Source organism: Lepisma saccharinum, chromosome 29 (genome assembly GCF_977018435.1).
Source record: "Lepisma saccharinum chromosome 29, izLepSacc3.1, whole genome shotgun sequence".
Lineage (NCBI taxonomy): Eukaryota > Metazoa > Arthropoda > Insecta > Zygentoma > Lepismatidae > Lepisma > Lepisma saccharinum.
This window is the reverse complement of record NC_139257.1, coordinates 14,565,450-14,580,360: the sequence shown is the minus strand read 5'-3', so window position 1 is coordinate 14,580,360 and position 14,911 is coordinate 14,565,450. Positions and strand designations below refer to the sequence as shown.

General features: G+C 37.3%; 1 protein-coding gene across 1 annotated transcript in view; it reads right to left on the bottom strand.

The window, feature by feature from the left end:
- Positions 1 to 14,911, bottom strand: part of LOC145981399 (uncharacterized) — a 128,926-nt gene that overhangs the window by 100,067 nt on the left and 13,948 nt on the right. The window contains exon 2 of the mRNA XM_083114637.1: positions 2,617 to 2,763. Coding sequence (XP_082970763.1) covers positions 2,617 to 2,763 — 147 coding nt within the window. The remainder of the gene's footprint in view (positions 1 to 2,616; positions 2,764 to 14,911) is intronic.

Here is a 14,911-nt window from a genome sequence, read left to right as displayed (position 1 = left end):
TAGAGAGAAGAGGCTTAAATCTATTTCACCTATTCCTAGGTTGGATCGTTCCTAATTGGCCAGTCTAGGTTTTACAGAAGAGCGGCTTAAACTTATTTCACTTCTTCCTAGACTGACACCAGAACAGACGTCCTTTCCAGGCCAAACCGCATCGTATTTATACCCAAGTTTCCAGTCTCGAACACCGTCCTTTAGATAATTTCCAGATACAATATTCTGAATTATAACAGAAAGATATTTGCAAAATACATAGTTTGGCTTTGAATAATTTACAAGGAAAGTTTACATATTCATTTGAGTTAACAATTATTTCTTTAACGTTGATAAAATCTTACATTTTGGAAAAATATACAAATTAAAATGTTCCGCCATCATCTAATCACAATTAGGTTCGTTCATTAACACGGATAATCTTTGATTTGCGAGTTTACATTTACATCATAATAAATGCATGTTGCCTTAAACGAGCTGACTTCATTAGATTGCTACATAAAGGTTAATGCATTTGATCAAAAGCACCCTGATTGGTGCGTTCACGTTTGCGTCACAACTGAGCCATACAACATGTTAATTTATAGAAATGATTAAGAAATCAGGGTGACACTATAGTTCAAATCACCAACCCTCAGACCTTCTGTAAACAAAACCACCTGCATGCAGAAAGCATTGCAAACTCATAGAAGTAAAATAATCCACACGAAAATCCAGCGTTGTTACAGGATTCATTACGTAAGGTAAAACAATGGCCAATTTGTAGTATGGGATACGCTGCCGCAAATGACGTCTCACTTTAAACCCAATGCTCTTTCTTTTTTTACTTATTGCTTCACCTTTATGGTTAACTCTTTGCACCAGTAATCATTTCCCATAAATTTGGCTTCTTTCTTTGAATATATTTTACTTGCATTTTTTAGACAAAATGATATAACATGGTAATGTATATTTCTAAGGATGATATAGATAGAAGTGTATTTGAAATTTGTTTGTAGATTTTATGTAAATTGTATCTTATGTAAATAAAATATATAATGGGCATAAACAGCCATATGCATTGCTATAAGTCCAATAAATATATTGATGATGATCAAAACAAGACAAAAAGTTCGTAAATTTATTGCGGTTGGAAACTTTGACAAGCATCCTAATAACGATTTTTGTTCCGCCAAATTTAGTGCACTTCGTAAAATAACTTGGTGACATGGCAAGGCAAGATAAGTGTGAACATTTTGTAGTAATATAACTTTCAATGAGCTTAGAGATTTGTGTACATAATGATATTTTATAACATTGGTTATTTTCTAAAAATAATCATGTGAACTGCAAGGAAGTAGTGCAACTTAGTAATATTGCCTGACAGCCTTAGAAAAATAACATGCCGAGTTCTATGCGTGAGGGAAAGTCTCCGTCTTCTCCGAGCTTGTTTTCAAAACACCTGCAAGGACAGCCTTTGAAAAGGGGTGAGAAACAGATTCTACTCAATATTTATGTAACGTGCTGTCAGTAGTATCCTGAGAAACCAGTAAATGAAGTGGTTAAGTTGGTATCCCAGTGCAGTGGTGTGTCAGTGTCTGCAGTTTTAAGGGTTATGAAAGAGAGAATGACCGGGAGAGTAACAATGCATGCGGCTGCATATTCGTCTGATGTTTTGAGAGCGGGTTCTCACATTCAGAGGCTCTTATATAAAATGAATAGGTGCGGCGAACTATGAGTGTAACAGCAGATGATTGCGGTCATGGATCAGCTGACGCGGAGTGATACATCGAATCGGTGAGACCGTTTGTTTACAGAAGGTCTCAGGGATGGTGATTTGGACCTTATATCTTTTTCGTTTTAACATGTACATTCACAATTATGATGGAAAGTTACAAAATGTGCAAGGTCGTAACATGCTTTAATTTCACAATAAAATGTGTAGTTCCATCATTTTCCCAATAGATGGCTCTGTCTAGGTGCTGGTAAAATATTGGTTTTCTACAATACAAATCCTACAATTTTGAACTGTAAATGCATGTAGAATAGTAAACATTTAATCCACCTTCTACCACAATAAGACACATTGACATGAGAATTGTATTGACTTTGATTTTGAAGTTTAATTTTCCAAATCCCTCATAAAAATTTCCTTCTCACAGTATCTAAAACTCAATGTTACAAAATGTTTGTTTGATTGAACTTGGTGACTTGTAGAAAAATCCTGACCTAAGGGAAAATCCTTGCCTGACAGGATGAAATTTGTCATTTCCGTGATCAGCATGTACTTTGAGAATCACCTATTGGTTTGTAAACTTTCAGTTGTATAAATTTATTTTGTTGCTTTAGGTAATAGATGTATCTAATGTAATGGCGAATATAAGAATTCTGATTGTGAAAAATCCTGACGTGATGGGAAAGCAATGGATGTCATTCCCACGATCGGCATTCAAAATATTTCCAATCACCTTTTGATTTGAAATCAACCGGATTTTTCTTAGAAATGCAGGGTAGCTTAATATTTACACTGTGTTGATATCAACATGCGGTTGTTTGGCTTCTCACACCCAGTTTACGGAATTTTTTGCTTGAATTCCCCTTTATCTACGACCAGTAAACAGATAGATTCGTGGAAGAGGAAGGTACCTGGTGCGTGAAGACGTTGAGGGTAAGACAGTCCTCCTGCCCCCTGACGGTGGGCGTGGCTTCGAAGAAGACGTCCTTCTGGATGCAGTCGGGGCCGTACTCGGAGGCGTCCAGGACCCCACTCCAGGGTCCCGGGTCTGCAGGCGGCTGAAAGAAAAGACATTATAATTGGTCTGCGAAACTCACGATTCATCTTTCGGCATAAACAGGAGGCAGGGGTGTCCATCCCCGAAATCATGTGGTAAACCATGTGACGTATTTAATTACGATAGCGTGTCTACTGAGAGTAACGCTTTCTTAGCTTTATTGAACACGATACTTGATCTGCCCTTCCTCCTTAAACAGAGGTTTCCATCCCCCATCTAGACCGTGCATGTATTACCCCTCAAAATATTTTGGGTGAATACGTAATAATTCATTTTATTTTAATACAATAGCTGTTAAACTGTCTATATTTTTTATGGTTCAAATTTTCGAAATAACGGAAAGCTAGCAATCTCAAGTGTCATAATTATATAAATATGTATATTTAAACAGTGTTTGTGGTTGGAGAACAAGATTTTAATAACCCAAAATTTGGGTATTTAACACAAAGTCTTACACAACTTAAGATCGAAAATTACAGAACCGTAGCTAGAAATTCCTAAGGCCGGGACGAGAATATAATAACGTGCCTTCTTCAAAGAACTCACCCCCTTTGATTTGGGTAATTACAATTTTTTTAGTAATCCATAGCAATAACTACATGGATTTCATCTTAAACGCAAATTTCACTTGCCAAAGCAAAATTACCCTTCAACAATAAGTTAGAAATGCGAATTTGACACTATTTATTTTCCTGTTTTATCGAGTAATGTGCAAGGCTTTGCTATGAAGCACACAGTTAGTACAACTATTGCAGCATTGCCGACAGGGAATCAATAATACAATAATATTGCTAATAGAACCATATCATCAAAATTACTCACCTGCTTCAAATTAAGCAGTATACCGACACTAAACATTATATTTTAAGAAATTATATTATTAATAAATATCGAGAGTATTGATTATGTCTTGTAATGCAGCTACAGTATAATTCTTCACAATCGTCTCATGAAAATGCCAGCCACGCATTTTTGCAACGCAGTATTGAGAACGAAGCGAGCAAGAAAATTTTTATATCCATTTCTTTGCAGGCTTGAAAGGATATTAATTTAATGGGACGTCAATACTTTCATAGGATCTATCGATATTTACCCTTTTCCAACTTCTTTTTTCCCATATTCGGCGCAAAAAAGTGCGCATACCATATAGCTAAATATAGTTCACAAATATAATGTCCGAACCCTCAAGAAATCCCTTGAAAATCTAATATTTTACACTTTATTAAGAGCTCCATATCTCCTCCCTTCAAATTTAATATTCAATCCTCCAACCAAAATGTTGACCTTACTGTTTATATTGAAGAGTACCTAGATATTATTCCCTCCAAAAGAAAAAAATCTCCGTCCACAAACCACATTTTCCACTATAATCTCAGACGTAATATTAATAACAAGAGTTGGATATCCCCCCAAATTGAATGCTAAGCCCCCTAACTAAAATTCCCAGGATAATCTAAGATTTAACACTGACATTTAATAGTCGGATATTGCCTCCCCCTCCCCCAACGTGTAATCCTCAATCCCCTACCAGAATCCACGTATCGATTTAAGATCCAATGTGTAAGAGTTGGATATCCCCCCTTCCTTAATAATGATATTACCCTCTACAATTTCCTTGGCAGTCGAGAATTTGCTATTTATGTAACAGCAATGGATAGTTTATAACGTAATTTAACTTGTAACAAATGCTGTACTGTTTCACATCAAATTTCCATAAACAAAAATCGTTCCCCCCCAAAAAAGTAAATTGCTTGGACATAACGTGAGTCCACAAACCCACCTGTGGGCATCGCTACCTCTAAATACTTCATTTTCTTCATCTAATGGATTAAATATGGTGTACCTAAGCAGTGGCATATACTGAGTCCAAGATCTGAGCTCTCTCAGTATGTCACGTGGTCCTAGGCTATGAATAGAAATACATTTACCAACTCCTAAGAAATCAGGTTGCCAGCTCATAAGAAATCAGGTTGCCAACTCATAGGAAATCAGGTTACCAACTCATAGGAAATCAGGTTGCCAACTCATAGGAAATCAGATTGCCAACTCATAGGAAATCAGGTTCCCAACTCATAGGAAATCAGGTTACCAACTCATAGGAAATCAGGTTACCAACTCATAGGAAATCAGGTTGCCAGCTCATAAGAAATCAGGTTGCCAACTCATAGTAAATCAGGTTGCCAACTCATAGGAAATCAGGTTGCCAACTCATAGGAAATCCGGTTGCCAATTCATGGGAAATCAGGTTACCAATTCATGGGAAATCAGGTGTAAACGTCTTTACATTTATTTTGGAAAAGTATATAAATGTTGAATTTTATATTACATTATGGAAAAAATATCCCGCCCAAAAGTTTCGATGGCGCAGTCTGAGCCATAATACCACCCTGTGGGCACCCCTGACTGGAGCTAAAAAATCAAACGATAAACTTTCATGGTTGATTGATTGATTGAATTTGAAGTTTTGGGTGCGTCAGCACTTTGGCTGTTTTGCACCAGTCTTATTATACTAAAATATAACTAACATAACCATAATGCCGGACTAAAATATTCTTACTTGGGTTAAAAGCTGTGCTGTAAAGGGGTACTTAGCACACACAAGAACAAAACACAGGACAACACATACACAGAGAATTATACTGGCGAGGTCCAAACGCCAGAGCCTCGTAAGTCTGCAAAATGCACCCCTTACAGTATCAAAACTTTCATGGTGTGTTCGGAATATCACGTCGAGCAACTTTTTTATATATAACATATTGCTCGTTGAGGCGTCGTTTTGACGCTACGACCTTTCTAAAGACAGCAATTTTGCCCTGAAAATATGCAACTATAACTGAGCCACCGGCCACCATTCAGAGTGCAGAACAGCTATTTTGACAAATTCATGTTTCCCTGCTTGCTGCTTTGGGGAGGAGGGTTTGAAAGGTTGTCCAAAAATGGGGCAGCGGCAGGCCTAAAATTGGCAGTTTGACCGCAAGTTCCTTCGTAGGTAAACGCGGCAACAGGGGGTCACTGCCAGAAAGCTGGTCCCCGCGCAGGGACTTAGCGTGACCATATTTTGCCTGCGAAACTCACATTTTTTCTTCCGGCATAAAGGTTACCTTCTCTGAGGCACCTTCAGAAAACAGATATTATGTCTGTCTTGAATATCTAACCACCACACACTCGTCGCGAATTAACAGACATGAAATTATGTACGAAATCATGAATGCAAAATTAAATTTCTGATCAACAAATTTCATCTACAAATATCCAAGGGCGCCTACTTTCCAAAATTTCTGTGGGTGCATATCAATGGCGGATAGATCTGTAATTATCAAGTATTGTATACTTTAAACAACTTACATGCACAATGATTGCAAGAGGCAATGATATTATCCACACGTTACTAAAAGAAAATACCACATTCATACAAATTAAAATTAAGAAATCTTTATAAATGCAAATAATTTTAATTGTAATGCAGAAAGAACTATGCAAGGATTTTGTTGTGAACAGAAACTACAAATTACTAACTTTATGTACCAACTAATAATAATAATAATAATGATGACATGTTAACTTTCAATATAAAACACATTCCTTCTTACGTCATTTGCACTTCTGAATTTGTTTGCAATTTTGGTAATGTCAATATTTTTAGTAATTTCTTTATGAACATGCAAAATTGCCAAATCATTCAATATTATTTGGGTCATTGTTGACCGCAAAACCGTTTTCAATCGTCTAAGTGCTGAAAATGACCGCTCAGAGGTACAAGAAGTAATAGGTATAGTTAAAATCACCCGTACAAACTTCACAAATTCTGTGATCATTTCACGCATGGGACCACTGTTTTCTCTACTTGAAATATTTGTAATGTCTGACAAGTTGGCCACTTTTTCTTTGTTCGTTCTGCACACATCTAGAAACATGTCCCTGTCCAATGTTAGCTTGTCTTTATCAAAGTCTGTCCCATCTCAATGTTTTAATTTCTTATTATTTTTTGATAATGGCAAGTGAAAAATATTTATTTTATTTTGTTTTTATCAAACTAAAAATCTTGTGGGTGCGGCGCACCCACAAGATTATTTTTGTGGGTGCTCGAGCCCCGGAGCATCCACGTAGTCGGCGCGCATGCAAGTATCCACACGGCCAACCTGTGCAACGTGCCAACACTCGTAACTCCAGGATATGGAGTCACTCCGGCTAGTCAATTGGAAGCACAAGTTCTCACCCAGGGATCTGGATTAAGACGATCCCATTCCTCCAGGAAGCTAACCACCGAATTGGAACACGTCACCGCAAATAAAATTCTAATATTTTATAAATTAAATGTCCAAAAACTTTAATGCCGTATCGCGCGCGTACATACTGATTCGCACAAGTTAAAAGTATAATTTGTTGGGTCCTGCACGCTCGTTAGGCGGTGATAAGTAACTTATTTAACACGACAGAATCCGCGCACCGCCTTCACAGTTAACAGTAAGACCTCAATATACCTCAGGCGCGAGGCACAGTTTAACAGATTCTTTCTTACAATGATACAAACTCATACCATAAAAAATAACACAAGAGAAACTGATAATTTGTATGACAGATCAATGCTAATTAGCGATAGTAAGCTTAGGTTATACTTGGCAACAATTAAGAATGCCAAAGTGGAACTTTTGACGTCATCACGAAGCGTCATTGTTCACTCCTAAAATAAACAGCAAATAGGATAAAGCTATATTATTGAAAGCGAGGCAGAATTGGATTGTTTTCATATTACAATATTAAACTAAGGAAAAAATAACGAAACTGATTTTATAAAATAATTCACATTTGCCCTTGCACATAAAATTATTAATTAAATATTTAGTTTACGGAGTTATAACGAAGACTAAATTACATCAATTTTGTCCATTGTTAAGAAATATCTATATTAAGAAGAAATCTATGTTACATGTGCTAAAACAACAACTTCTGCGTGAAAGATAGAAATAATCCTAGCCATCTTGGATTAGACAAATAACGAAAACGTTTACAAATACTATTTAGTATAATTATTAGCCAATAAAATCTGAATTAATGTTGCAAAAATACGCGAATAATATAATAACAAACGACAAAACATAAATATATACATGAATTATGAAAACATTTAAGTATAAATAATTTAATGCAAGTTATTAACTTGAAAGCATACGAATAAGATAAATTCCAATATATGACTGTAATTTGCGGTCGTTACACCAGCAACGTAAAGCTCTCACCAGAACAAAGTTTTAAGAAATTATTAACGATATATGAATAATATTGATTTGTTTTCTGTGCCATCTTGTACTCTATTTTGTTTTTGTTATATTGTTGATTTCCTGCTTTACTGTTTTAGTGTAAAATAGTCAATCAGTACTGTATTAAAATAAAATAAAGAACATGATAGATCATAAAGGAAGTAAAAAAAAACAAAGACAAACTTTCATTATGTGCATGAAATACAGTAGCGTGTCCAAGGAGGGTATTTGAAGCAGCCCTGGCCCAAAACCATGGCAACGGTTGAAGTTTTTGCTTGCGATGACGTGTGACCGGCCAAGTGAATGCATCACTTCAATGTAAAGTCACGTGAAATGACAAAACGACAGTGTTGCAGTATGCAGATATTAAACACCAGAACAAGAACAATGTCCAGATGAGGATGTGTACTACAGGCTGTGGGAAAGGAGATGTGATAGCCACTAATGCCGTCAAACGGTTGGGCGGGAACTTTACGTCACATACCATGAAGAAGTAATAGGATCTGAGCTGATTATGTCCTTTGCGATTAGTCACTTCATTAAATGGTTTACTAAATCTCATCAATTTACATTGTCGAGTTTATTATTTGTGTTCTTTTTGGTTTCTTCTCCGTAGAGAAAATTATGCTCATTTCTTTGTTTGCCTTGACCCTGTACATCCAGGGTCAAGGAAGTCAGTAATAAGGTGTGTTACATACAGTGTACACCAGGGCCGGCGCTAGTAATTTTGCCGCCCTGGGAGGTGGCGGCAGATGCCGCTCCCTCTCGAAAGCCCCCCCCCCTCTCGTCATTACGTAGCAACGGGAAATTGAAAATTAATATATTCCTAAGTAAAACATCAAACTATAAAATAAATAATTTTATTATACTATTAACCAAATAAGGATATTTCGCTCGACCACAGTTAAACACTAATTTTATATTAGACTTATTATTATATTTTATGAAAACTCTCTCTTTCTCTTAAATGTATCTTAAATGTAACAAGTATTAGGAAAGAAATGAAGGCTTGACTTCATATGTTTAATGTTGTAGGTCTGTGATACATGATTGGATTTTTAAAATGTGGGTGATCTAAGGTCTGAATTCTTTCCTGCGTTTTCCCCGCATAAAGCGGCTCTGGGGTTCACCCAGCCTCAAATGAAAGGGTGTACCATGGGGGCAACCCTGGGAGGTAAAGGCGGCCGGAGAGTGGTGCTGATCACATCACCTCTAAAATAGCTGAGATCGAGAATGTGTGTGGGCCTACCCCCACATCCCCTAAACGTGCCTTCATGACATGGTGCTATGTGCACAGGGAACTTTACCTTTGCATTTAATATTCTTCTTCGTATAAAGCTATCTTGCATAAAATAGAAACAAGGGTGTTTCAGACATGTTTGATAGGAGATTTTTTTTTAGCCTTAATTTCCAAGAACTTTGTTCGCCACTTGCCACGTTTACCGACAAAGTTAATAAATTCGAAGTTCTACATTCATATTTGGTGCAAAATCATGACCCTTTATCAGTTTAAGGTCTCCTTTGGTGTAATTGTTTTATCATAGCCGAAAACACTTTTAGTTCATCTTTTAATTCAGTAGCCTACATGTGTTAACATTCCGGGAGTTTTCTACAATTTTCAAACAAAGATAAGATTGCATGTCCTTAAGCTTACTAATATCATAAAAGAAATGGAAAATTCACTATGATGTTTAAGCTGCTAAAACCTTTCTCTTAGAGCTAAAATAATCGTCTAAGGCTTGGTAATAAAAATCAACTTTGTACCGCTTTAGTGGATCTTCAACAGTTTCATCATACTGAAACTGCTTCTCCTTTCGATTTCGGCCCTGTATAGTGTTGCCTATCTTTGGATCATCTATATCTAAATTCGATGCCAATTCATCAACCTGGACTCAAAGGTCCCCCCCCCCCCGACGCCTCCACGAGTGGAGGGAGGGAAGTCCTACCAGGCTGCCAAGTGGCGTCTAAGAAACTTTGAAATTTTCATCACTCCTGCTTTTTTCAAAACGTGGAATAAGAAGTCATACGTACCATATAACTAGTGAGCAAAGAAATGTAAAGCCACACAACTAATTTGCAATACACCGAGCCTCATGTGTGACCATTTGGACAGTTTTATTGTCGCCAATTATTTGAAGGAGCGCATCCTAGACCTCTCCCATTTGACATATCAACAAAGTTAAGGCATCGAATCTGCTTTCCCACCATGTGGCACTCAGTGGTTTTAAAGTGACTACTGAATTGTCTTAAAAATCGCTTCCTGTGATGTAATAGGGTTTTTGATTAGAGAGCATTTGTATAATACATATCGTTGCTGCGAACAATAGGTAGTTTCACGTTCACCACACTCTTCGGTTGTTTAGAAATCGTAAGGAGGAAGGATCTCTAAATTTCCGCTTTCACATGTCAATGAAACTTTAACATAAGTTCAGTATAGGTCACAAAAGAGATTTACATGTTGTTATGATATCTTTTAAACCACGAGGGGGGGGGGACGATAACAGGGAGTGTATGATACAGGAAATGGTATCTTGGCTCTGTGTAGTCTGTTAAAAAGGGCGTGTCTGTGTTTGTTCCTTAACGTGCAATGGAAGAATAGATAATTTGGCGTTTGTTTGATTACTCTGCAATCACATGCAGGAGATTCATAACGTGATGTTCTTTTGATTATATGAAAAAAATACTGGTGACATTTTGAAGGATTCTATAGAGCAGAAGTTTAAAATGTATTATACAAATTAGTAATAGTATTTTAAATATTTGTGGCAACGTATTCAATTCACTGAAGTATTCTTAAAAAATGTGTACTACTATGTAAGACCATTACAGACACATTAACATTTATTTCATAGAACGTATAAGCGATATTAAAAAATACAATACTTCTGCAACTGAATTCTGCTTTATGGCCAAGTTACAAAGCAAAAATTAAACCATTAAACTAAACTCCTACAGCTGATCAAAATCTAATTACGGTTTCGCAGTAACGCAACTTAGCTTTGAACAAAACTTCGTGTATATTTTGTGCTTATAAAATACCGACACGAAAGTTGTATTAATCATTTTACACATCGGTAAGAAGCCACACTTGGTTTCTACTGCAGAAATTAAAGACTACACATCGAAAGGTGGAAAAAATCTGCCCTTGCATGTTGACCTGAGACTGCAGTGGCGTTCCCAGGATTTTCGAAAGGGAGGGGTTACGTACACTATTTTTGGTAGTCATCCCTCATTTTCCCATCTTTTCCTACATTTGACGTTCTTTCTTTTTAGGAATACTGGGCCAACGGGAAGGGTTATAACCCCCACCAACTACCCCTTGGGCACGCCACTGCCTGTGAGAATGAAATATTACTTTATGACAAGTTTGCGTGAAAGCAAAGTTGTACAATATTACATTTCATGGTAGGCAGACTTTGATATATTCGCGGAAACATGTTGTGCACTGAAGAAAAAAATACAAGTGCATAGCCTAGTGTAAATATAGTGAACATAAATGCTCATTTGAACTTGTCTTTTCTGGTATGCACAGTATATTGTGTTCAACGTACTTGGAAGATGTATCTTGTAATAAATAATAATAACAAGTGGTGTGCGGTATCTAGAAAAGTCGGGACCGGGATCGGAAAGAAAAATTCTGTCCCGATCCCGACTTCAGCAAATGACTTCCCTACTTTTCTGGATCCCGAGCAGTCGGGAAATTCCGAATGGTCATTTCAAAACGGTATTAATTATGTTCTTTTCTACATTGCAAGTGCCTGGAACTTATCGGAAATTGTTAGTTTTCATTCCAGAAATGCAAAGACAATCACTTAAGGTGAAAATGACGAGTAGAATTTGAAATTTCCAGAGCGTCGGAAAATTTCCCGACTAGTCGAGAAATTGCGAATATTTCCCGTCCCGAATGACGGGATTTCAAAAAAAATTCCGTTCCGATCAATAATATTCTGTCCCTCATAACAATAAGTACCTATCGATATTTATTCTCAATTTGTCTAAAGCCACAAAATGTAAATGGGTGGAAATGCTCATTTGTGTACTCGATTTCGTGTTTTCAGTTTCTGGTATGGTTTTCCTATCTGCATAGTGCAACATTAGCGCATAGATTTGGAATTCATTTCATTGATAAATTCACTTCTTACCGTCGTTTCGTCATCACGAGTAAACAACGGATTGGCTCAACCTATACTTCTAATAACCTTGATTTGAAAGTTAACTGTGTAGAACACATTAATAATCTAACATATTAATTACAGTAATATTACATTAATCATTTGTAACTATGTAACTATGCTTGTTTCTGCTTGTAGATACTATATCTCGGATGCTTAGGTTGTAAAAAGTGTGCCTATCTGAACATTAAGTGACTTTTTATTTTGCTCATGTGGATGCTACGAATTCTCCAAAAAGGGTATTTTTTCTGATCTACATGTATATGCAACCACACGACAAAGATTAACGGTTCACCTAACATCAAGGACGTATTTAGAGGGGATCCAGGCAGAGGCGTATCCACGAATTTTTGTCTGGGGGGCAAGTGCCAGGATAAACGTATCAACAATTCAACAATAGTAATAATAATAATAATAATAATAATAATAATGTTATTATTATTAACATTATTATTATTGTTATTATTATTATTGGTAGTAGTAGTAATAACAAATACGTAATTATACTCGTAAATTTTGCAAATAAAGGGGTAGAAGTCTGTTGTAAAGGATTTGTGTTGGTTTGTAAGAAACATGGAGCGACGTAAAAGAAGAAAATACATATGCAACATGCCAACCCTAAATTGTGGATGTATTCAAATTTTCTTTAATACATATACGTACAACATACATTATTTAAATTGAATTCGTACACTTCATAATAAACTAACAGCAAAAATTATATAAATGGTTTGTCAAATGTGCGCACTCATTTTCCTCCAAACAACTGTTCATGCATTTACGACAAAATCAATTTGCATTACAGAAAGCAAACACACATTGCGAGCGAAACGAGGAAGAAAATTTTTGGATCCAATATTTTTGCAAATTGAAATAAACATTGATTTAATAGGCCGCAAATAATCAAGGGGCGCCGTGGCATTTCCTTTTTTACAACTTTTTTCATACAGAACATTTGGCGCCCAGGGCCGACTCCAGCTGCTCCTGCGAGCGAACAATGCAAGATAATTTTACGAAATGCATTTTTATTTGCATAGAATTAGAATCGACAGGAGCAATTGCTCCTCTCTGCCCCAGGTGCTCTTGGCCGTCAATATTTGTCCCCCTAGAATCGATTTACGTCCTATATTGGGGGGGGGCAATGGCTCCCCTGCCCCCTGTGGCTGTGCCACTGGGTCCAGGGGGGTCCGGACTCCCTCCCCCCGAAAGACTTACCACGTACTAAAATTAAATAATCAACATAAAAAATCAAAATTGTTTAATATTTCTTATCTAATTCGGTGGTTATTTATTTTGCGCTAAACTTATTGGAGGCAAGGAATTGCGAACGTACGGCTTTGAAGTAGGCATGGCCAGATCCGGATTGTGGCGGATCCGGTTGGTTCCGGATCCTAAAATTTTTCGGATATGGATCCGCGGATCCGGATCCTGCACTTTCGGATCTGGATCCGGTACTTTCGGATCCGGATCCAGAACTTTCGGATCCGGATCCAGAACTTTCGGATCCGGATCCAGAATTTTCGGATCCGGATCCAGAATTTTCGGATCCGGATCCAAAACTTTCGGATTCGGATCCGGTACTTTCGGATCTGGATCCGGTACTTTTGGATCCGGGTCCGGAATTTTCGGATCCGGATCCGTTTTGCCATCCAACATGCGCTTCTTTGGAAAGTAAGAATGTAAAGTAACCTGCTAATATACATATATATATATATATATATATATATATATATATAATATACATACATACACATATACCGCGTGAGGCACCTAAAAGTACCACCTCAAATAGCGAAGAAACCAGAAACAGTAGCGATGTGAGGTTTGCGGGAAACAATAATATCAAAAGGGGCTCGTAAATCGGAGGTATGGGGTGGCTCGAAAAATATCGACAAATGGGGCATCTGGAGCAAAGTCATATTTTTTTAAATGGAACGATATACAATAACATGCATAATATAAAAGAGCACACGCAGAGAAACACTATACACCTGCCAAGTTTCATGGAATTCGGAGGGACACAGGGGTCAGATCCTCACTTCAATTTGTCCTCATCTTGACATTTGAGGGGGTTTTGCCCCCTAAAACCGTTTTTTAGCTGAAACAAAAAAAAACACGTATTTCTTCCTTTGGGCCCGTTTATACACACACCTGCCAAGTATCATGGAAATCGGAGGGGGGACACAGGGGTCAGATCCTCACTTCAATTTGTCCTCATCTTGATATTTGAGTGGGTTTTGCCCCCTAGAACCGTTTTTTAGCTGAAACAATAAACACCCATTTCTTCCATTGGGCCCCACTAAACACCTGCCAAGTTTCATGGAAACCGGAGGGACACAGGGTTCAGATCCTCAATTCAATTTGTCCTCATCTTGACAATTGAGGGAGTTTTGCCCCCTAAAACCGTTTTTTAGCTGAAACAAAAAAAAACACGTATTTCTTCCTTTGGGCCCGTTTATACACACACCTGCCAAGTATCATGGAAATCGGAGGGGGGACACAGGGGTCAGATCCTCACTTCAATTTGTCCTCATCTTGACATTTGAGGGGGTTTTGCCCCCTAAAACCGTTTTTTAGCTGAAACAAAAAAAAAACACGTATTTCTTCCTTTGGGCCCGTTTATACACACACCTGCCAAGTATCATGGAAATCGGAGGGGGGACACAGGGGTCAGATCCTCACTTCAATTTGTCCTCATCTTGATATTTGAGTGGGTTTT